The 24,106-nt window shown below is 43.4% G+C and overlaps 1 protein-coding gene across 4 annotated transcripts in view; it reads left to right on the forward strand.

Moving 5' to 3' along the window:
- Positions 1-24,106, forward strand: part of sptbn1 (spectrin, beta, non-erythrocytic 1) — a 343,630-nt gene that overhangs the window by 144,564 nt on the left and 174,960 nt on the right. Inside the window, exon 1 of one of the 4 annotated variants that reach the window (XM_070889551.1) lies at positions 20,389-20,837. The exons of the other annotated variants lie outside the window; for them this stretch is intronic. Within the exon in view, the coding sequence (XP_070745652.1) occupies positions 20,729-20,837 (109 nt within the window). The 5' untranslated portion in view covers positions 20,389-20,728. Of the gene's footprint in view, positions 1-20,388; positions 20,838-24,106 lie in introns of those variants that run through there. 4 annotated transcript variants of the gene reach the window in all.

Consider the following 24,106-nt stretch of genomic DNA (forward strand, 5'->3'; position numbering starts at 1 on the left):
GTAGGCCATTCGGCCCTTCGAGCCTGCACCACCATTCAATGAGTTCATGGCTGAACATGCAACTTCAGTACCCCATTCCTGCTTTCTCGCCATACCCCTTGGTCCTCCTAGTAGTAAGGACTACATCTAACTCCTTTTTGAATATATTTAGTGAATTGGCCTCAACAACTTTCTGAGGTAGAGAATTCCACAGGTTCACCACTCTCTGGGTGAAGAAGTTTCTCCTCATCTCGGCCCTAAATGGCTTACCCCTTATCCTTAGACTATGGTAGAATTGTATAGATTTACAATATAGAAACAAGCTGTTACGCCCAACCAGTAAATCAAGTGAGCAATCGTCCTAATCCTATGTTCCTGCTCTATTCCGATATTCTTTTATTCTCCTTTTCTTCAACCACCTATCAAACCTACTCTTAATATTGAAATGATCTCTGCTTCAATCACTAATCCTGGTAATACATTCCATAGCCTCACAACGCTCTGTTTAAAAAAAAAAAAAGTTTATTTTCTCAGTCCCGACTATTTTGTATTTAGTTGTATCTCCTGATGTCCCCTCATTCTAGTACCTCAATCACTAGAAACAGTCTGTTTCTATACTCTATCCCATCCCTTATAATTTATATCTCCTTTATTGAATCACCCTATAATCTCTGTTCTAATGAAAACTCCCCCAATTTTTCACTTTCTGCATATTTGTACTTGTTATGGCCTTTCTACTCGGTATGCTGTTTTCAACATTTTGTGAACCTGACCACTAAATCCCTCTGCTCCTCCAAATCACCCAACTTTTTCCCATTCAAAGTATAATCATTTTTTTACCAAAATGTGTAACCTCACATTTATTGACACATTTATTGAATTCCATCTGCCACTTGATTTATAAAATATATTCACGATGAGCATTTTAAAAATTTACTGATAAAATTAACTAAATGGGCCAGTTAGTTAAAATATTATAGGAGTATTTTTGACCTAAAGGTGAGATCTTAGTTTAACTGTCACTGCATTGTGCTAGCACAACTTAGTTGTAGATGTCTCACTAGGTTCTGCTATTGAAATCAGCTACAGGCCTCGTCATGCATACACTGGGGGCCGAAATAATATTGGGACCCAAAGCCTAGCTAAAGCTTCGAAGCTCGAGAAATGGAGTAGAAAGTAACCCCAAAGCCCAAGAGAGAAGCAGAATGTAATGGGAAAAGTTGCTGAACATATGATATGATGCAGTGGTGAACTTATTGATGAGATTTATTTGAATTTTTTCCCCCCTACAATTATTGAATATTTTTGTAGCGTTTATACATTTTATTTTAGGGCATATAGTGATGATGATTCGGTTTTCACTAAGGAGGACACAAACAACCTTCCGGATATAGAAGGGGGTTAGAGGGTCTAGTAAGAAGGAGGAACTGAGGGAAATCCTTATTAATTGGAAAATTGTGTTGGGGAAATTGATGGGACTGAAGGCCGATAAATTCCCAGGGCCTGATGGACTGCATCTTAAGGAGGTGGCCTTGGAAATAGCGGATGCATTGAAAGTCATTTTCCAACATTCCATTGACTCTGGATCAGTTCCTATGGAGTGGAGGGTAGCCAATGTAACCCCACTTTTTAAAAAAGGAGGGAGAGAGAAAACAGGGAATTATAGACCGGTCAGCCTGACATCGGTAGTGGGTAAAATGATGGAATCAATTATTAAGGATGTCATAGCAGTGCATTTGGAAAGAGGTGACATGATAGGTCCAAGTCAGCATGGATTTGTGAAAGGGAAATCATGCTCGACAAATCTTCTGGAAATTTTTGAGGATGTTTCCAGTAGAGTGGACAAGGGAGAACCAGTTGATGTGGTGTATTTGGACTTTCAGAAGGCTTTCGACAAGGACCCACACAAGAGATTAATGTGCAAAGTTAAAGCACATGGGATAGGGGGTAGCGTACTGACGTGGATTGAGAACTGGTTGGCAGACAGGAAGCAAAGAGTAGGAGTCAATGGGTACTTTTCAGAATGGCAGGCAGTGACTAGTGGGGTACCGCAAGGTTCTGTGCTGGGGACCCAGCTGTTTACATTGTACATTAATGATTTAAACGAGGGGATTAAATGTAGTATCTCCAAATTTGTGGATGACACTAAGTTGGATGGCAGTGTGAGCAGCAAGGAGGATGCTATGAGGATGCAGAATGACTTGGATAGGTTAGGTGAGTGGGCAAATGCATGGCAGATGAAGTATAATGTGGATAAATGTGAGGTTATCCACTTTGGTGGTAAAAACAGAGAGACAGACTATTATCTGAATGGTGATAGATTAGGAAAAGTGGAGGTGCAACGAGACCTGGGTGTCATGGTACATCAGTCATTGAAGGTTGGCATGCAGGTACAGCAGGCGATTAAGAAAGCAAATGGCATGTTGGCCTTCATAGCGAGGAGATTTGAGTACAGGGGCAAGGAGGTGTTACTACAGTTGTACAGGGCCTTGGTGAGGCCACACCTGGAGTATTGTGTACAGTTTTTGGTCTCCTAACCTGAGGAAGGACATTCTTGCTATTGAGGGAGTGCAGCGAAGGTTCACCAGACTGATTCTCAGGATGGCGGGACTGGCATGTCAAGAAAGACTGGATCAACTGGGTTTTTATTCACTGGAGTTCAGAAGAATGAGAGAGGATCTGATAGAAACGTTTAAAATTCTGATTGGTTTAGACAGGTTAGATGCAGGAAGAATGGTCCCAATGTTGGGGAAGTCCAGAACCAGGGGTCACAGTCTAAGGATAAGAGGCAAGCCATTTAGGACAGAGATGAGGAGAAACTTCTTCACCCAGAGAGTGGTGAACCTGTGGAATTCTCTACCACAGGAAGTTGTTGAGGCCAATTCACTAAATATATTCAAAAAGGAGTTAGATGTAGTCCTTACTACTAGGGGGATGAAGGGGTATGGCGAGAAAGCAGGAATGGGGTACTGAAGTTGCATATTCACCCATGAACTCATTGAATGGCGGTGCAGGCATGAAGGGCCGAATGGCCTACTCCTGCAGCTATTTTCTATGTTTCTATGATCCAAAATGGACACTGCAAGAATGTGGATTTTCAGAGATCTGATTTGTTCCTTTTTTATTTTTTGAGAACATCAGAAACAAAAACTTATTTCAGATTAATTGGTTCCCATTTAGTGATTTTGAAATTTGATCAAGTCAGTATACTTTGCATCCTGCAAGAATGTGTCAAGTGCAAAAATGTAATTATATATAGATAGATTTTTACAATATAAAAGTTAATAGGTCGCCCAGTGCCAGCTGTAAAAATACATTCTGTTTGTGTCTAGATAAGACTATCATAACTAACTAATGGTGCCCTTATTGACTGTTTATTTTTGAAGAAAAATAGAAGAGGCATCAACTTGCTAACTAGCTTAGTCATAAAAAAATTCTTAATTTTTTTTCCCTCTCTGCATCCAGTCCCATAAAGATTACATGCCATTTTCCATTTACCTCTTCGAAATCGTGCCTTTCAGTGGGACCATCGTGCCAGGTCTGACCTTGAGTGAAAGATTGTTTGACTTGACTGCAGCTGTGGAATGTTGCATGAATTCTTCATTAATGACCTTAACCAGGCTTCAGCAAAGAAAAAGCTGCCTTTTTGCTACCATTGCATTAATCTGCATAAATCAATTTTTGTAATGGTGAAAGTGAGCTAAATAGTCTGTTACGCTGATACGCTCTCTACTTATGTTCGACAGGTATCATATTTTACTTGCGTCTCCGTTTTTGTCAAATTAGTAAAGGCAAAAACCGTTGGTCCTTGGGGTGTTTTCGGGAATGGGCCTATTGGCCAACTGACATACCCTGTTTTGCATATCTGAACATGTAATGGTAACTCAATTTATTAACTTGCCTTTAAATCGTTCTTTTATGACAAGTGATATCATTGTTCTTTGGGTTCCTTTCATAAATTGCGAGGGTAGGAACATGTCCAATCAGACTTCCGCACCTGCCACAGTACTGAGATGCTCATAATCAAAGTCACAAATGACAACCTATGACTGTAACCTCCATTCTTTCTCGACCTGTTTACAGCCTTTGACATGGTTGCCGTCATCATCCAATGCTTCTCTTCTGTTTTCCAGTAGAATGAGACTGACCTGGCCTGGCTCCACATTTATCTATCCAGCCATAGAGTCTCCGGCAATGGTTTATCTTTCTGCTGCTGCTTACCTCTGATGTTCCCCGAGGATCTGTTTTTGGTCGTCTCCTATTTCTCATCTGCATGCTGCCCCTTGGTGATGTGATATCCAAAAACATGTCCGGTTTCACATGTACACTGATAACATCCAGCTCCACCTCACCACCACTTCTCTTGACCCCTCCACTGCCTATGTGTTGAAAGACTGATTGTCCAACATCCAGCATTGTGAAGACTGAAGCCATTGTCTTCAGCCCCCTCTTCAAACTAATTTTCCAACCCATCCATTTCATCGCCATCCCTGGCCATTGTCTCAGACTGTTTGCAGCCTCAGCATCCTGTTTGACCCTGTGCTGAGCTTTTGATTCCATATCCACACCATCACTAAGACCATATACTTCCAGCAATATAATATCATCCATCTTTGCCGCAGCCCATTTTCTGCTAAAACCCTCAAGAACATAAGAAATAGGAGCAGGAGTAGGCCATACAACCCCTCGAGCCTGCTCCACCATTTAATATGATCATGGCTGATCTGATCATGGACTCAGGACCACGTCCTTGCCCGCTCTCCATAACCCCTTATTCCCTTATTGGTTAAGAAACTGTCTATCTCTATCTTAAATTTATTCAATGACCCAGCTTCCACAGCTCTCCGAGGCAGCGAATTTCACAGATTTACAACCCTCGGAGAGAAAAAATTCTTCCTCCTTCTCAGTTTTAAATGGGTGGCCCTTTATTCGAAGATTATACCCCCGAGTTCTAGTCTCCACTATCAATGGAAACATCCTCTTTGCATCCACCTTGTCAAGCCCCCTCAATCTTATATGTTTCAATAAGATAACCTCTCATTCTTTTGAATTCCAATGAGTAGAGGCCCAACCTCCTCAACTATTTTTCATAAGTCAACCCCCTCATCTCCAGAATCAACCTAGTGAACCTTTTCTGAACTGCCTCCAAAGCAAGTATATCCTTTCTTAAATATGGAAACCGAAACTGCACGCCGTATTCCTGGTGTGGCTTCACCAATACCCTGTATAACTTTAGCAAGACTTCGCTGCTTCAATACTCCATCTCCTTTGCAATAAAGGCCAAGATTCCATTGGCCTTCCTGATCACTTGCTGTACCTGCATACTAATCTTTTGTGATTCATGCACAAGTACCCCCAGGTCCTGCTGTACTGCAGCACTTTGCAATTTTTCTCCATTTAAATAATAACTTGCTCTTTGATTTTTTTTCTGCCATAGCCTCACACTTTCCAACATTATACTCCATCTGCCAAATTTTTGCCCATTCAGCCTGTCCATGTCCTTTTGCAGATTTTTTGTGTCCTCCTCACGCATTGCTTTTCCTCCCATCTTTGTATCATCAGCAAACTTGGCTACGTTACACTCAGTCTCTTCTTCCAAGTCATTAATGTAGATTGTAAATCGTTGGGGTCCCAGCACTGATCCCTGCGGCACCCCACTAGTAACTGATTGCCAACCAGAGAATGAACCATTTATCTCGACTCTGTTTTCTGTTAATTAGCCAATCCTCTATCCATGCTAATATATTACCCCTAACCCCGTGAACTTTTATCTTGTGCAGTAACCTTTTTTGTGGCACCTTGTCAAATGCCTTCTGGAAGTCCAAATACACTACAGCTACTGGTTCCCCTTTATCCACCCTGTTCGTTACATCCTCAAAGAACTCCAGCAAATTTGTCAAACATGACTTCCCCTTCATAAATCCATGTTGATTCTGCCTGACTGAATTATGTTTTTCCGAATGTGCTGCTACTGCTTCTTTAATAATGGACTCCAACATTTTCCCAACCACAGATGTTAGGCTAACTGGTCTATAGTTTCTTGCTTTTTGTCTGCCTCCTTTTTTAAATAGGGGCGTTACATTTGCAGTTTTCCAATCTGCTTGGACCTCCCCAGAATCCAGGGAATTTTGGTAAATTGCAACCAATGCATCCACTATCCCTGCCGCTACTTCTCGTAAAAGACCCTAGGATGCAAGCCATCAGGTCCAGGGGATTTATCCGCCTTTAGTCCCATTATCTTACTGAGTACCACCTCCTTAGTGATTGTGATTGTGTTAAGTTCCTCCCCCCATAGCCCCTTGACTATCAACTATTGGGATATTTTTAGTGTCCTCTACCGCAAAGACTGATGCAAAATATTTGTTCAGAGTTTCTGCCATCTCCATGTTCCCCATTACTAATTCCCCGGCCTTGTTCTCTAAGGGACCAACATTTACTTTAGCCACCTTTTTCCTTTTTATATACGTATCGAAACTCTTGCCATCTGTTTTTATATTTCGTGCTAGTTTACTTTCATAGTCTATCTTCCCTTTCTTAATCATTTTTTTCGTCATTCTTTGCTGGCTTTTAAAAGCTTCCTAATCTTCTGTCCTCCCACTAATTTTGGCCACTTTGTATGCCCTTGTTTTTCATTGGATACCATCCTTTCTTTAGTTAACCACGGATGGCTATCTTTTCTTTTACACCCTTTCCTCTTCACTGGAATATATTTTTCTTGAGCGTTGTGAAATATCTCCTTAAATGTACGCCACTGTTCATCAACCGTCCTACACTTTAATCTATTTTCTCAGTCCACTTTAGCCAACTCTACCCTCATACCTCTGTAGTCTCCTTTAGAAACATAGAAAAAAGGTGCAGGAGTAGGCCATTTGGCCCTTTGAGCCTGCACCACCATTCAATATGATCATGGCTGATTATTCACCTCAGTACCCCTTTCGTGCTTTCTCTCCATACCCCTTGATCCCTTTGGCCGTAAGGGCCACATCTAACTCCCTCTTGAATATATCCAACGAACTGGCATCAACGACTCTGCGGCCGGGAATTCCACAGGTGATGAACTCTTTGAGTGAAGAAGTTCCCCCTCATCTCAGTCCTAAATGGCCTACCACTTATCCGAAGACTGTGTCCCCTGGTTCTGAACTTCCCCAACATCGTGAACATTCTTCCCGCATCTAACCTGTCCCGTCCCGTCAGAATCTTATACGTTTCTGTGAGATCCCCTCTCATCCTTCTAAACTCCAGTGTATAAAGGCCCAGTTGATCCAGTCTCTCCTCATATGTCAGTCGAGCCATCCCTGGAATCAATCTGGTGAACCTTCGCTGCACTCCCTCAATAGCAAGAGCATCCTTCCTCAGATTAGGAGACCAAAACTGAACACAATATTCCAGGTGAGGCCTCACCAAAACCCTGTACAACTGCAGTAAGACCTCCCTGCTCCTATACTCAAATGCCCTAGCTATGAAGGCCAACATGCCATTTGCCGCCTTCATCGCCTGCTGTACCTGCATGCCAACTTTGAATGACTGATGAACCATGACACCCAGGTCTCGTTGCACCTCCCCTTTTCCTAATCTGCCACCATTCAGATAATATTCTGCCTTCGTGTTTTTACCACCAAAGTGGATAATCTCACATTTATCCACATTATACTGCATCTGCCATGCATTTGCCCACTCACCTAACCTGTCCAAATCACCCTGCAGCCTCTTAGCGTCCTCGTCACAGCTCACACCGCCACCCAGTTTCGTGTCATCTGCAAACTTGGAGATGTTACACTCAATTCCTTCATCCAAATCATTAATGTATAATGTAAAGAGCTGGGGTTCCAGCACTGAGCCCTGCGGCACTCCACTAATCACTGCCTCCCATTCCGAAAAGGACCCGTTTATCCCGACTCTCTGCTTCCTGTCTGCCAACCAATTCTCTATCCATGCCAGTGCATTACCCCCAATACCATGTGCTTTGATTTTGCACACCAATCTCTTATGTGGAACCTTGTCAAAGGCCTTTTGAAAGTCCAAATACACCACATCCACTGGTTCTCCCTTGTCCACTCTAAACATCCTCAAAAAATTCCAAAAGATTTGTTAAGCATGATTTCCCTTTCACAAATCCATGCTGACTTGGACTGATCCTGTCACTGCTTTCCAAATGCGCTGCTATTTCATCCTTAATAATTGATTCCAACATTTTCCCCACTACTGATGTCAGACTAACCGGTCTATAATTACCTGTTTTCTCTCGCCCTCCTTTTTTAAAAAGTGGTGTTACATTTGCTACCGTCTAGTCCATAGGAACTGATCCAGAGTCGATAGACTGTTGGAAAATGATCACCAATGCATTCACTATTTCTAGGGTTACCTCCTCAAGTAATCTGGGATGCAGACAATCAGGCCCCGGGGATTTATCGGCCTTCAATCCCATCAATTTTCCTAACACAATTTCCCGCCTAAGAAGGATATCCTTCAGTTCCTCCTTCTCACTAGATCCACTGTCCCCTAGTACATCCGGAAGGTCATTTGTGTCTTCCTTCGTGAAGACAGAACCAAAGTATTTGTTCAATTGGTCTGCCATTTCTTTGTTCCCCATTATAAATTCACCTGAGTCCGACTGCAAGGGACCTACATTTGTCTTCACTAATCTTTTTCTCTTCACATATCTATAGAAGCTTTTGCAGTCAGTTTTTATGTTCCCGGCAAGCTTCCTCTCGTACTCTATTTCCCCCCTCCTAATTAAACCCTTTGTCCTCCTCTGCTGAATTCTAAATTTCTCCCAGTCCTCAGGTTTGCTGTTTTTTCTGGCCAATTTATATGCCTCTTCCTTGGATCTAACACTATCCTTAATTTCCCTTGTTAGGCATGGTTGAGCCATCTTCCCTGTTTTATTTTTACTCCAGACAGGGATGTACAACTGTTGAAGTTCATCCATATGATCTATAAATGTTTGCCATTGCCTATCCACCGTCAACCCTTTAAGTATCATTTGCCAGTCTATTCTAGCCAATTTGCGCCTCATGCTGTCGAAGTTAGCTTTCCTTACGTTTAGGACCCTAATTTCTGAATTAACTGTCACATTTCATCTTAATAAAGAATTCTACCATATTATGGTCACTCTTCCCCAAGGGGCCACGCACAACAAGATTGCTAATTAGTCCCTTCTCATTCCACATCACCCAGTCTAGGATGGCCAGCTCTCTCGTTGGTTCCTCGACATATTGGTCAAGAAAACCATCCCAAATACACTCCAGGAAATCCTCCTCCACCGCATTGCTACCAGTTAGGTTAGCCCAATCTATATGTAAATTAAAGTCGCCCATGGTAACTGCTGTACCTTTATTGCACACATCCCTTATTTCTTGTTTGATGCTGTCCCCAACCTCACTACTACTGTTTGGTGGCCTGTACACAACTCCCACCAGCGTTTTCTGCCCTTTGGTATTCCGCAGCTCCACCCATACCAATTGCACATCATCCAAGCCAATGTCTTTCCTTACTATTGCATTAATTTCCTCTTTAGCCAGCAACGCCACCCCGCCTCCTTTTCCTCTCTGTCTATCCTTCCTAAATGTTGAATACTCCTGGATGTTGAGTTCCCAGCCTTGGTCACCCTGGAGCCATGTCTCTGTGATGCCAATTACATCATATCCATTAACTGCTATCTGCGCAGTTAATTCGTCCACCTTATTCCGAATACTCCTTGCATTGAGGTACAGAGTCTTCAGGCTTGTCTTTTTAACACACCTTTCCCCTTTTAGAATTTTGCTGTAACGTGGCCCTTTTTGTTTTTTGCCTTGGGATTCTCTGCCCTCCACTTTTACTATTCTCCTTTCTATCTTTTGCCTCTGTCTCCCTCTTGTTTCCCTCTGCCTCCCTGCATGGGTTCCCATCCCCCTGCTATATTAGTTTAACTTCTCCCCAACAGCACTAGCAAACACTCCTCCTAGGACATTGGTTCCGGTCCTGCCCAGGTGCAGACCGTCCGGTTTGTCCTGGTCCCACCTCCCCCAGAACCGGTTCCAATGCCCCAGGAATTTGAATCCCTCCCTTCTGCACCACTGCTCAAGCCACGTATTCATCTGAGCTATCCTGCGATTCCTACTCTGACTAGCATGTGGCACTGGTAACAATCCTGAGATTACTACTTTTGAGGTCCTACTTTTTGATTCAGCTCCTAGCTCCCTAAATTCGTCTCGTAGGACCCCATCCCATTTTTTACCTATGTGCACCACGACAACTAGCTGTTCACCCTCCCTTTTCAGAATGTGCACCCGCTCCGAGATATCCTTGACCCTTGCACCACCAGGGAGGCAACATACCATCCTGGAGTCTCGGTTGCGGCCGCAGAAATGCCTATCTATTTCCCCTTACAATTGAATTCCCTATCACTATAGCTCTCCCACTTTTTTCCTGCCCTCCTGTACAGCAGAGCCACCCACGGTGCCATGAACTTGGCTGCTGCTGCCCTCCCCTGATGAACTTTATTTAAGCTTTGTACGCTGGTTTGAGATCCAACTTTCTCACCCTCCAACTGAATTTGAAATTCAACCATGCTATGATCACTCATTCCGAGGAGATCCTTTACTAGGAGATTGTTTATTAATCCTGTCTCATTACACAGGACCAGATCTAAGATAGCCTGCCTCCTGGTTGGTTCCGTTACATACTGCTCAAGGAACCCATCGCTTATGCACTCTTTATGAACTTTTGTTCCCTCCAAATTCAACTATTCCAATGTTCTCCTGGCCGGCTCCCATCTTGCATAAACTTAAGCTCATTCCAAACTCTGCTGCCCATATCCTAAATCGCATAAAGTCCCATCACCCGTGTGCTTGCTGACCTAAATTGGCTTCAGGTTCAGCAATGCCTGATTTAAAAATTCTCAACCTTGTATTCCGATCCCTCCATGGCCTTACTGCTCCCTATCTCTGTAACCTCTGCAGACCTACACCCTTTTGAGAACTCTTTGTTCCTCCAATTTGAGCCTCGCAGCTCCCACTTCCTTTGCCCCACCATTGGCAGCCATGCCTTCAGCCAGCTCGTCCTAAGGTCTAGAATTTGCTCCCTAAAGCTCTCCACCTCTACATTTCTCCTCCTTTAAGAAGCTCCTTAAAACCCATTATTTGACTAAGTTTTTGGTCACCTGTCGGAGTGTCTCCTTCTTTGGCTCAGTGTCAATATTCATCAAATGATGTCTCTGTGAAGCACTTCGGTGCATTTTACGGCATTAAAGGTGCTATATAAATGCAAATTGTTGAACTATCTATCCTTGGAGCCACATGTTTGTACTTGAACATTAACTTGTCATTTATCACAATCATGCTAATTAGAGGAAATAATATATTTTATATTATATAAAATAGTAAAAATAATATATATATATTAGTTCAGCCCCAGCTGGAGTATTGTGTCCAATTCGGGGCACCCCACTTCAGAAAGGATGTGAAGATTTTAGCGAGGATACAGAAGAGATTTGCTAGAATGTTTCCAGGGATGAAGGTTTACAATTGCGTGGATAGAATGACGAGATTTGATAGAGGTTTAAAATCATGAAGGATTTAGATAGAGTAAATCAGGAAAAACTGTTGCCAATGGCTGAAGGATCCTTAACCAGAGGGCACAGATTAAAGATGATTGGCAAAAGAACCAGAGGTGACATGAGGAAAAACATTTTTATGCAACGAGTGGTTAGGATTTGCAATGCACTGCCTGATAGAGTGGTCGATACAGATTCAGTAGTAGCTTTCAAAGGGGAATTGAATAAATACTTGAAAGAGAAAACATTGCAGGGATATGGGAAAGAGCTGGGAAGTGGGACTAACTGGATTGCTCTTCAAAAGAGCTGTTGCAGACTTGATGGGCGGAATGGCCTGCTTCTGTGCTGTACTATTCTATGGGGTCAAGTTTCAGCCTGATTTTTTTTTGGAGCAACTAGTTTAGAATGGAGTATCTTAGAAATTGCAATTCTCGGCATTTAGTTTCCTCCAGTTCTAGTTAGTTGGAACAGCTTCAGTTTGGAACAGTTTTTTTTTACAAAAGGTGGCGTGTCCGGCCACTTGTGCCTGTTTTGCAAGTATAGGCAGTAAAAACTTATTCCAAACTAACTTAGAATGGAGTAAGTGCAGATTTTTGTACGCTCAGAAAAGCCTTGCCTATACTTTAGAAATCAGGCGTAGGGAACGGGTGGGGGGGTGACGGCGGGGGGGAAGGGAAGTAATTACATTTTACAAGCATTCAACAGTCTCACTTATACAAATAAAGAGCCATCCTGAATAAAACATTATAAATAAAGCAAATAAAAAATATTGAATATTCCTACCTGTGTGAAGCAGCGGCAGCCTTCGAGCTACGGTGCTTCAGGCAGACCTTTCATGTTGGAGATGGGGAGGCGTCAGTGGCTCGACGGCAGGCAAAGAGGCAGCAAACAGCCTTCGAGTTGCGGAGCAGGCTGAGGCCATTCGGCCAGGAGACAGGCGGCGTCAGTGGCTCAACGGCAGGTGAAGAGGCAGCAAGCAGCCTTCGAGCTGCGGAGGAGGCGGAGGCCATTCGGCCAGGAGAAAGGGGAGGGACACGGTTGGGGCCACACACACCGGCAACGCAGCAGCCTCCACAGCTGTGAATTTATTTTTATAGGCTGCAGGCCGTTCGGCCAGGAGACAAGGTAGGCGTGCAAAAACCGGAAGGGAGAGCCAGCCAGACAGCCAACCAGTTTAAAAGTTAAATTTGTAATTCAAGTATGGGTACTGCATTATCAACACCACGGATTATGCAATGGTTTACCAGCAATTCACTGCATAGGAGAGAATTGATTCGAGCTCACCGCACCAGGAACGTCATAGCCCGTAGGCTGAGGGGCAGGAGACCTTACCCACGTCAGCAATATTGAGCCAGGCGCGTGAGCGAGGCTGATTGTGTCAAAAGGCTGCGTTTCCGCAGAGAAGTTGTCATTGAGATCTGTGATATGCTGAGAGCAGATTTGCAGCCCAGAAGCAGAACGCTGACTGCCTTGTCTGTTGTAGTGAAGGTAACAGCTGCACTTGCCTTCTATGCCTCGGGATCGTTTCAGGCGACAACTGGAGATGTGTGCTCCATCTCTCAAAGTGCAATACAAGCCTGTGTTTACCAGGTCACGGCTGCACTGTATGCGCGGAGGAATGACTTCAAGTACCCAATGACCGCACAAGCGATCCATGACAGGGCTGTGGGCTTCTTCAGGATTGCTGGCTTCCCAAAGGTACAGGGCTGCATTGATTGTACCCACATGGCCTTGCGAGCACCTGTGGAGGATTCTGAGCAGTCCAGGAATAGAAAAGGTTTCCATCAATGTGCAGCTCGTGTGTGACGACAAGCAGCGCATCATGTCAGTCGATGCGAGATACCCTGGCAGCACTCATGATGTGTTCATCCTACGCGACAACGTTATATCTGACATGTTTCATCAACAGCCAGAAGGGCAGAGCTGGCTACTGGGAGACAAAGGGTACAGCCTGGCCACCTGGCTCATGACACCCCTACGCATGACACAGATGGAAGCTGATCGTCAATACAACATGGCGCACATTGCGACGCACAGCATCATAGAGAGGACCATTGGCATCTTGAAACAGCGTTTCCAATGCCTGAACCATTCCGGAGGCCACTTGCAGTACTCTCCTCAGATTGTCGGTCACTTCACTGTTGTGTGCTGCATGTTGCATAACTTAGCCATCATGTGGCAGCAGGAACCAGAAGACCCACATGAGGGGCCAGTGCCTGATGGTAGTAATTTGAAAGAGCAGGATGAGGATGATGACGACGATCAGGAAAGCATGCAAGTGCCTGATGCCGGAGCACGAGGTCGGAGGAGGGCCGTCCATCGTGCTCCTTTAACGATTGCTCGAGCCCTGCACCAGCAGCTCATCCGTGAACACTTCAATTACTGATGCCTGAGGGCTCTGCGACCACTGTTGCGCATGGACATGTTTATTTTTTGGAGTTGTTCCTATGTTGTGTTGTGTTAGTGGAATATGATTCAGTTTTAATGAAAAAATATTTTATTGAAAAGTTAACGTCACTGTAATAAAATATTGTATCAAACTTTACTTTTTAATATGACTCTTGAAGATCACTTAAAAACTTTAAGATCACTTATAAACTTGTAAAGTTACAAAACTTACAAAACAATTTCTATTTGAAACGCTACTACAGCTACATCAAGAACAAGAACAAAAACAGCAAAGAAAGGCTGCAACCATCTCTCATCCATATCTCAGTGAATGTTCACTTCTTCATGGGGGTGTCATTTGATTGGCGGGGCTGTGTGCCCTTACTGCAGCAGCTACCTCCATCACTTGCATGCCCTCCCTGATAGCCTGTGCCATTACTTGCATGCCCTCCCTGACGGCCTGTGCCGTCGATTGCACTCCCTCGGACATTCCCTCCCTAATTTTCCGTGTCATTCCTGCTATTTCTCCCGTCAGTACCGTCACCTCTTCACCCACTGCACTGACTCTGCCGATGAGTGATCGGGTAAGCTCATTGGTCTCCATACCCAATGCCACAACCTGAGCTGCATCTGTTGCACGCTATATCTCAGGAGAGCGTGTCTCCAATCTCCTTCTCCTCTGCCTGGGTCTGCCTCGCGGCACCACTACACTGGGAGGCGCGGGCTGGGACGGTGGGACGCTCGGTGTTCCAGACGGCAGCAGTAGAATGGGAGGCGCGGGCTGGGATGGTGCGGCCCTGGGTCTTGCATCCGGCACCACTCGAGTGCGAGCCGTGGGCTGGGATGGTAGGTGAGTGGGTGTAAACTGCTCCATTATATCACCAGCACCACTGGGACCAGCAACGTCAGAATCAAAACCATGGAAGGTGGAACCAGAAACTATGCGAGTGGGGAGGCGCAGGCTCGGATGGTGGGGCACTGGCTGTAAACTGCTGGATTACATCAGCAGCACCACTGGGACCCGAAACATCATAATCAAAATCATGGAAGGGGGAACCAGAACCTATGCAAGGGGTTGAAACTCTGATGCCCCTTAATGTGGGCTCATAAACATTAATTTGGAAGGTGTCTCCTGTAGCCATTTCATGTCATCGCCGCCAGCATCCAGTCTGGATCGTCCGCATCTGGTTCTTGTTCAGGATCTTCAGGGTTGGCATCATCATCATCATCATCATCATCATCATGTTCTGCAAAATATATCAGAACAGTCAAATGTTTAACAGCAGAGGGGGCAGGATGGGTGGCATGAGTACTCTCACACATAGCAGGCCAGGCAGCAGGTTGATTTGAAGGGCCACGATGCATTTTCAGGACTTGCCCTCTTCCTCACGTGCGAGCCCAGCTTGTGCTGTACTGATTGCTTTTCTCCATGTACGACTCATCATAGCAGCTACCCTCTGTTTCAAAGGTGTCAGTGGATACAGATTGGACGTGCCTCCTCCTGTTCAAGTTGATTCTCTTTTGTTGTGGGCCAATTTCTTCTGCAAAGAGTAAAATATAACTTTTTACAGAGTGCGTCTTTCTGCAGGGTTGGACATACAGATAGTCACATTACAATTACGATTACATTAAAAAATGCAACTATTACTTACACTAACTACTTGACCAAGGTCGTGCCATTTCCTTTTACACTGGCTTCCAGATCGCATGGTATGCACCACTGCGCAGTAATGTTCTGCAACTTGGTTCCAGCGTTTCTTCTTTTCTTTGGGTGGCACTTTTATGCGACCTCCGTTGCTGGTGTCCAGCTCCTGCCATCTCTGCTCACTGACGTTAACTAATATCTCCCCTTCCTCATGCAAGAAATTCTTTGTTCTTGGTGGACATTGTTCCATTGCTGTATTGAATTGATATTTTTATTTTTCCAAAACACACCGTCCTTATTTTGCATGCACCTATGCAGCACTTGTTCTGGAAGTTTAGCAGCAAAAAGCAGCACTCACTGATTTCAGCAGGTGATTTCTTCAACAGTGCTGCTAAAAGCACTCCTTCAGGCACAAAAAATCATCAAGATTCAATCCTAAGCCTTTCCAGAACTCCACGAAACAAATCAAAAAGTTCCTTTAAAAATGGCCGAGTGCCAAGGTTTGTAACCTACTGCGCATCCGAGCGTGCTCCAACGCGCACGCGCAGGGCTGCCGGCACGACGTCCTCGGATCTGAGTTAGTCCCGCCCCCCTGCACTTTCAGAATCGGCGCGATCTCTGCGCGCCGCGCCGAGGAACCTGCAGGGAGACCGAGAATTCCTCCATAAGTTTTTGATGAGCTTTTGGGCACGAAAAATGGGCGTCGATGTCGGGGCTGCGCCATTCGAGGCGCAGCCCGAAACTTAACCCCTATGATTCTAAAATGGTTAATTTTTAAGCTGAGGCATTTGACCAGACCAGACCACTTGTGCACCTCTTGGTGGAGCAGTTTTACAAAGGTTGTCGTACATTTGGTATGTAGAATGGGCGAAGTGGAAGAAAATGAAATACAAAATGGGATTCCAAAGTTTAAAAAAAATGCATATGCAATGTTTCATGTTTGTCATGTGCTAGTTAGCAGATCTCAATTATGACCGTAGTGAGGTACTGAAACTGATTCAGTGCTTCAAGGCAGGGAAGGGAAATAATGAGTCGGGGATCCCACTCCTGATAGACAACCAGTGACTGGTAAGTATCTGTGTGTTTGGACACAAGATTGAACTAGGCAGTGGTACCTGTCATGACTAAATAGCCTACTGACACACTCGCTGTCAAGGTTAAATGTTGAGTAGTTGGAAACGTTTTGTAGTTATAATGAACATGTATCCATGCATACTTTCTGCCTTTGAAACTCTGCCAGTATTTATAGTAATGAAGTAGCAACATGCATGGATATCACATGGTGTAAAATATTAACTACAGAAGTAATTAAGTAACGTTTAGTGCTAAGACCTCCAGCTCCACACACATAGGTCTTGCGTAGCTGGCAGCAATCCCTAGGTAAACTTGCCAAATTAATTAAGGCCAGCAGCTGTGTATATCAAGTAAAACCAGTCCCTGTAGCCGTTGGCAGTAGTGAAAATGCACCTCTTGCCACGGACTCAGCACATTTGGCAAGTTTTACTTTGGAATTGTTGCTGGCTGAATGAGACCCATCTGTCTGGAGATACCCCACTAAAGCCAGTGCAGAAGCAGTTGTGCTTTGTTAGAGTTTCTCCAAAATGTCTCAACTATACTACTGAAAAAATAAGTTGAGTGATATTCTCTGAAAACTGGGTATAGATGTAACTTTTACTCTGCAGACTTGGTCTAGTCAGTCTGCTAGGTGTAATGTAGAAAAGTTTGCCTTTTCCATCCCAACAATTTTCTCTGCTTATGCACACTCATTTTCTCTCATCTGTTCTAACTACATATGCATCTTCTGTTGTGCATAATTGTTCTTGTGTGCCTGCCTGTATGCGCAGTTTTAATAAACATTCACTGATAGCCAGAACAGTTGGGCGAAAAATTGCCATACTCAATCTGCTCTTACAATACTGAGCTCAAATTAAGGCAATAGAAGACAAATTTTAACTGGAAACAGAACAGGTGAGCAGTTAAAATGGCTGCAGCGACTTACCAACTGTGATCCCACTACCTTCCCGTGGGTTGGAATTTTAAACTGCTCTTTTAATGAGCAAGTGAGACGTCCACCAGAAGGCAACGGGTCCTGCTTTTAAAAGTACTTCAATGGCTGTAAAGCATTTTGGGACATCCGGACATCGTGAAAGATGCTATATCAATGCAAGTTCTTTCTTTTATCCTTTGATTTATGAAATGGTGTCGCCAAATGACAGCACTCTTGCCTCTGAATCCAAAGGCCAAGAGTTCAGGCTTTAAACATGTAATCTAGGTCGACACTTCAGTTCAGTACATAAGAAATAGGAGCAGGAGTAGGCCATTCGACTCCTCAAGCCTGTTCCACCATTCAATAAGATCATGACTGATCTACCTCAATCCACTTTTCTGCACTATCTCCATATCCCTTGATTCCCTTAAAATCCAAAGATGTGTCGATCTCTGTCTTGAATATACTGAATGACTGAGCCTCCACAGCTCTGTGGAGTAGAGTATGCCAAAGAGTCACCATCCTCTGAGTGAAGAAATTTCTCCATCTCAGTCCTAAATGGCCGATCCCTTATTCTGAGACTTTGACCCCTGGTTCTAGACTCCCCAGCCAGGGGAAACCTCCTTCCTGCATCTACCCTGTCGAGCCCTGTAAGAATGTTGTATGTTTCAATATCACCCCTCATTCTTCTAAATTCTCGAGAATATAGGCCTATTTTACTTAATCTCTCCTTGTAGGACAATCCCTTCCCCCCCCCCTCCCCCCAATCCCAGGAATCAGTACTGAGGGGGTGCTACATTGCCGTTGGAGCTGTCTTTCATATGTATTAAACCAAGGCCGTGTCTGCCTGTTCACTTAGACACAAAAGATTCCATGACACTATTCCAAGAACAGTGGTGTTCTCCCCACATTCTTACCAACGTTTATCTCTCAATCTAAATCAGCAAAGCAGAGTAACTGGTCATTCATCTCGGTTGCCACCTGGAGGGTTTTACTATATGCAAATTGGCTGCTACATTTTTCGACAAAACAGTGACCACATATTATTTTAAAGTCATTAATTGGTTGTGAAGCACTTTAGGATGTCCCAAAGATGTGAAAGAAGTTCCTTCTTTACTGCATATGCATCAAATATTTACAGTCTTAACAATAGGTTCTCTTAATGAGAACTGTTGCAAAGCCGTCAACTTATTTTGATTTACCTGCATTTTGTTTGGATTGTAAATTGCTGCAGCAGATGTGATTATTTATATTCTGTTTGAGTTTGCACCTTTTTAAAATAAGGATACATTTTTGTTTGTGTGAACTTTTGTTCACGGGATGAGGGGTGCTAATGCTGGAGAATGGACTGCTAGCTTGGATGTAAAGTGAAGCTTTTTCTGCTCTGGCTCAGCAATGTGCCACAATCCCTATCTCAGAAGAACATGCCCTGTTGCGCCAAGGTCACATTTTCCATTTCCCACACAAGTCACCCTGCGATTTCTTTAGTTGCTTTTACATTGTGCAAGATCCATTCTATAAACCAGTCTTCCTGGCAACCGGTTTCATTGAATCTCAATAGTCCTAAATTTGGTTTGCAGCCTGCTGTGCGAATCCCACACTTCGGGAACCAGCGGGGCGAGCATTGGTTGCATGCAATGTGAAAGCAATTTCTGAGTAAGATGTCCAATTAGTTCCTATTTAGGGATAGTTTTATGTTCTGCTCATACCCACAAAGAATTGAATGGTGATTGGCCAGAACTAATTTTATGTGGGGCTTTTCTACCACAGAGATGCAAGATTCTCATCCTATCGCTCTGGGCTGGATTTCAACCCAGATTCCAGATGTGAAAGTCAACTGGACCCACTTTTAAATGCTTGCGGACTGATGTAAGAAGTCTTCAGAAAATAATATAAGAATATTCCATAAATACTGTATTTTATTATTGTTTTCCCATTCACTTTCCTGTCATCGTACACAAAATCATGGGTAGATTTTTTGTGTGGAGATAGGATGGATGGATCTAAAAAAAAAACATGACTAGGAAATGGGAGTAATGTGTAAAGAGAGGCAGGGAACTAATTTATGGAGAAGGAATAAATGAAGGCTGATTTGTTTTGTTTGGAAGCAAATAGATCTTAAGAGCCTTAAATGTAATGTTTCCTCAGGTTGTTGTTTATGATTTATAATGATTGGGGTACTGGCCACTGCATTCTGCCAATCACGATTTACACGCTGCCACATTTTGCATAGAGCCCCAAAAAAGCTAAAGCAATGTCGAAAGCACTACTTTGTTTCTGAAAATTTAAAATAACTGTCAGTATTATAAGGGTTAAGAATTTATCAATTATCAATTTTCACTGTGTGTAATCCCACTTTTAACTGATTCCAGAAGTTTAATAGTAGTGTTGACATGTTTGCAATATTATATTGTGTGTGGAATGCAACTGAAAGGAAATTCTTCCTCCTTCCCATGTGATGGAAATCTGAGACTTTTCCGTTACATGAGGCACTTAAACAAGAGATTGTAATGCTACCAGTTTTGTTTAAGGAGGGACCATTACAGGAAGTACTTTATTGTTTGTTTTTGTAGGAAAAAAATGCACACTTGTTTTTTAAAAAGAGGAAACTTGAAGGTTTTATTTAATCTAGCATGTGCACAAAGACCAACTGTTTTTCTAACTGTTGGTTGAATTTTTTTAACTTTATTTTTTTGCATACCTTTTGTAAACCCCTCTTTATTTTTTTGCAAGTGGTACATTCCCACTCCATGCTGCCCTTATGTTAATAGTGACATCATCCAAACTGTGACTGCCTACTGATTAAATTACACTGCAGACTGGAGTAATGTGAAGGTGTGCTTATTGGCTTCAGAAAGAAGGAAGATTAGCTGTGGGCTTGTGCTTGGTGGGTGTGCCGTTCAGTCATTCCATTTGAAATTCAGAGCTGCTGGTTAAAATAGTCTGGAGACTAGCGGAGTGGAAGCCAGACAATCAATAAAACAACATGCTGCTGATCTATGGCTGATGCCTTTTTATACCATCAACCTATACTGCTGGGTTGTGCTGGATTTCTGTCTATTTAAGCAGCTTGTTTGTTAGCTAGTTACAGGGACGGTGGTCAGCCTTTCTGTAAGGAGTTGTGGCTGATTGAGTTTACGGGAGGATTAGTTTCCTCCTTTTTTTACTGTATTGCACTTTAATTTATTGCTACCAAATGGAAATTCAGAGGGCATCCAGCATATCGGGACCATTATCTGCTGGCTTTCCTGCTCAGATGCCATACAATTATAATCAGCTGGAAGGCCGATTCAAGCAGCTTCAAGGTAAGAGTGCCAAGCCATTGTTAGTACTGTTGCTGAGATCCCTGTGAACTCCAGTTAGCAGGTGCAGTAACCATGTGGTGCCATCATTTTTTTTTAGCTAAATGGACTTTATTTTTAAAGTGATAAATTTTTCTAAGCATCAGGCACCAAGTAAAAAAAATTGAAGAATGCTGATAGGTTCTACTTTTTTAAAACAAAATGCAAAATGAGAGCAACTTCTAGATTCAGAGTGATCAGATAATGCTATTTAACCTTCCCTGTATTTAGCCTTAAATGAGATAACAGGACATTTTGGTAGCTGAGCTGGTGAGAACAATAGAGGAAGAAAAGAGGGAGTGGTCTTTTTTTTAAAAAGATCTCTTGTGGAATTCCCAAATTCTGCTATGCATTTAATCTTGCGGGATAGGCTTTGCTCTCCATTTCAGACTGTGAAAGGACTCCCTTGTTCTTTAGCAACCCTTTGAAATATTTAGCACTGCCACATAAATTATAAACAGGAGAAGAAAGATGACTGAAGCCATGGTAATTGTGTTCCTGACTATTAACGTCTTTGAGCTTGAAATGGCCAAAAGGAGCTTTTCTTTTTGTAGTTCTGGGTTTTTTTTGCTGAGAGAAAGGAGATTAAAAAACAGTTTAGCTGCTAACTGTAGGACACTCAGTCGACTGTATGATCTGGAAGGCTAATATTTATTAGCTGAAAGAAAAAGTGCTTCCTAACAATTTAAAATTTGAGTAATTAAACTGGGCCTGATCCTGCTGTAAAAATGTTCCCCTGATGGCTCCGTGAGTTTATCCACTGAGTAGCTGAGACATGCTGACCAGGAAGGTCCTCGGGGTTTTCTCTGCAGTCTGGCAAATGGGCTGATCTCCGCTCGTAGTTTCTGTGCTTGTTGGTTGGAGACGGAAAATCATTCAGGGTTCCCACTTCTGTTACTATCCAACGACCAATAACTCATGTATGTTGGGAGAAGTGACTACAGCGATAGTGTTATGACACTTGTTTTTAAACTGTAGTGTCTGTTTTAAAGTTTTGAAGGAGATACAACAGGGTATGTGTTTGTAGTACTAGTATGACGCTGGTTAATGGCATTTATACTACCAGCAATTAAATCGATCTGAATCTCTGCTTCTCCTGATGGCTTGTGGTAGTGTTGTACTGAACCATACCGTCCAGGAAGGCCATTAGTTCAATCCCTGGTCTGTACTAAGACCTTATCTGATTTATTTTACGGGGTTGCTTTGAAAACAAGGGCAGCTCGTGAGTATTGCTATAAAGTATATATGATTTGGATGGGCACAGTAACACTGTTTGCAGTCAACACAAAAGTAGGGAGTGTCACTAACAGTGATGACAAGGGAACACAGGGTAGTAGGCTGGCCAAATTGATGTGAAGTTTAATATGGAGAAATATGAGATCATTTTTGGAGGAAAAATATGGAGACGGAGTATATGTTAAAATTTATTTTATATTTATTAGCAAATTGGAGCCAAGTATAAATAGTGCAGTTATTAAATTCACAAATTATACTAACGTGTGTAGTCGAGTCAAGTTCTTAGAAAAGGAATTAAATTATAGATTATGACTGGATATAGATAGATTAGGGAAGTGAGCCCAAGATTGGCAGATATCCTTCTTTGTAGATGAGTGTTCATTGAAGTATCAAATGTAACATGGGTGGGTAGGTCAAAGATAATGAAAAGGGTGACTTGAGAGTGGCATTGACCACTCTATAAAGGTTCAAGCTCCTGTTGAGCAGCTGTGGCCAAAACAAAAGGGGTCCTGGGCTGTAATGCCCGCACTGTTCAGTACAAAACTAGGGCCACAATAATAATTATATAAGGCTTTGGTGAGTCCTCATTTTGAGTACCATGTAACATTTTGCTCCCATACCTTGGACATGTTGACTCCAGAGAAGATACAGACAAGGGCATCACATGATCCCCCACATTGGTATATTGAGTCATCAAGATCCACGGCGCGGCCCTGGACAATGTGGACCACTTTCCATACCTCGGGAGTCTGTTCGACACCACCTCCAGTGCGCCAGCGCAGCCTTCGGCCGCCTGAGGAAGACAGTGTTCAAAGATCAGGCCCTCAAATCTGCCACCAAGCTTTATGGTCTACAGGGCTGTAGTGATACCCGCCCTCCTGTATGGCGCAGAGACGTGGACCATATACAGTAGACACCTCAAATCGCTGGCGAAATACCACCAGCGATGCCTCCACAAGATCCTGCAAATCCCCTGGGAGGACAGACGCACTAACGCCCATGTTCTCGATCAGGCCAACATCCTCCGCATCGAAGCACTGACCACACTCGACCAGCTCTGTTGGGCGGGTCACGTTGTTCGCATGCCCGACACGAGACTCCCAAAGCAAGCACTCTACTCGGAACTCCTACACGGCAAGCAAGCCCCAGGTGGGCAGAGGAAACGTTTTAAGGACACCCTCAAAGTCTCCTTGATAAAATGCAACATCCTGATCGACACCTGGGAGTTCCTGGCCAAAGACCGCGCTAAGTGGAGGAAGAGCATCCTGGAGGGCGCTGAGCACCTCGAGTCTTGTCGCCGAGAGCATGCAGAAAACAAGCGTAGGCAGCGGAAGGAGCGTGCGGCAAACAGACTCCCCACCCACCCTTTCCTTCAACCTTCTGTGACAGAGACTGTAATTCCAGTATTGGACTGTTCAGCCACCTGTGAACTCACTTTTGGAGTGGAAGCAAGTCGTTCTCGATTTCGAGGGACTGCCTATGATGATATTGAGTTATGGAGATCGATATTGTGCTCTGGTTTTGGATTCACTAGTAATGTATAAACAAAGAGAGAATCTGTTTCGGGTCTTTGAAATTATTACGGGAATCAATATTATTCAAGTGGATAGATTGTTTGCGGCAATGTGGCCAAATGGAACTAGGGGCTAACTATTTAAATTGAGAAAGCAGGGAATCTAGTTGGATGTGCGGAAGCTTTATTTTGATCAGAGGATGATTAATTTATGGAACAGTGTTGCACAGCTGATAGTGAGGACTGACCCCTGCCAATCCTTTAGAGGATGTAGATACATTTTTTGGAAATCTACAAGATCATAGTAGAAGGAAAATAATATTTTGGGCAATAACCCAACAGGTTATGGCTTGATTGGGCTTGTCTGATTACCTTTGAGGGCTGAGAGGAATTTTTTAAAAAGAGATTTATTGAATTTTGCCTTTCCAAGGAGGTGGGGGATGAAGAAAAGGTGGTGATACAGGGATGAACCCAGTAAGAAGTA

Source organism: Pristiophorus japonicus, chromosome 9 (assembly GCF_044704955.1).
Source record: "Pristiophorus japonicus isolate sPriJap1 chromosome 9, sPriJap1.hap1, whole genome shotgun sequence".
Lineage (NCBI taxonomy): Eukaryota > Metazoa > Chordata > Chondrichthyes > Pristiophoridae > Pristiophorus > Pristiophorus japonicus.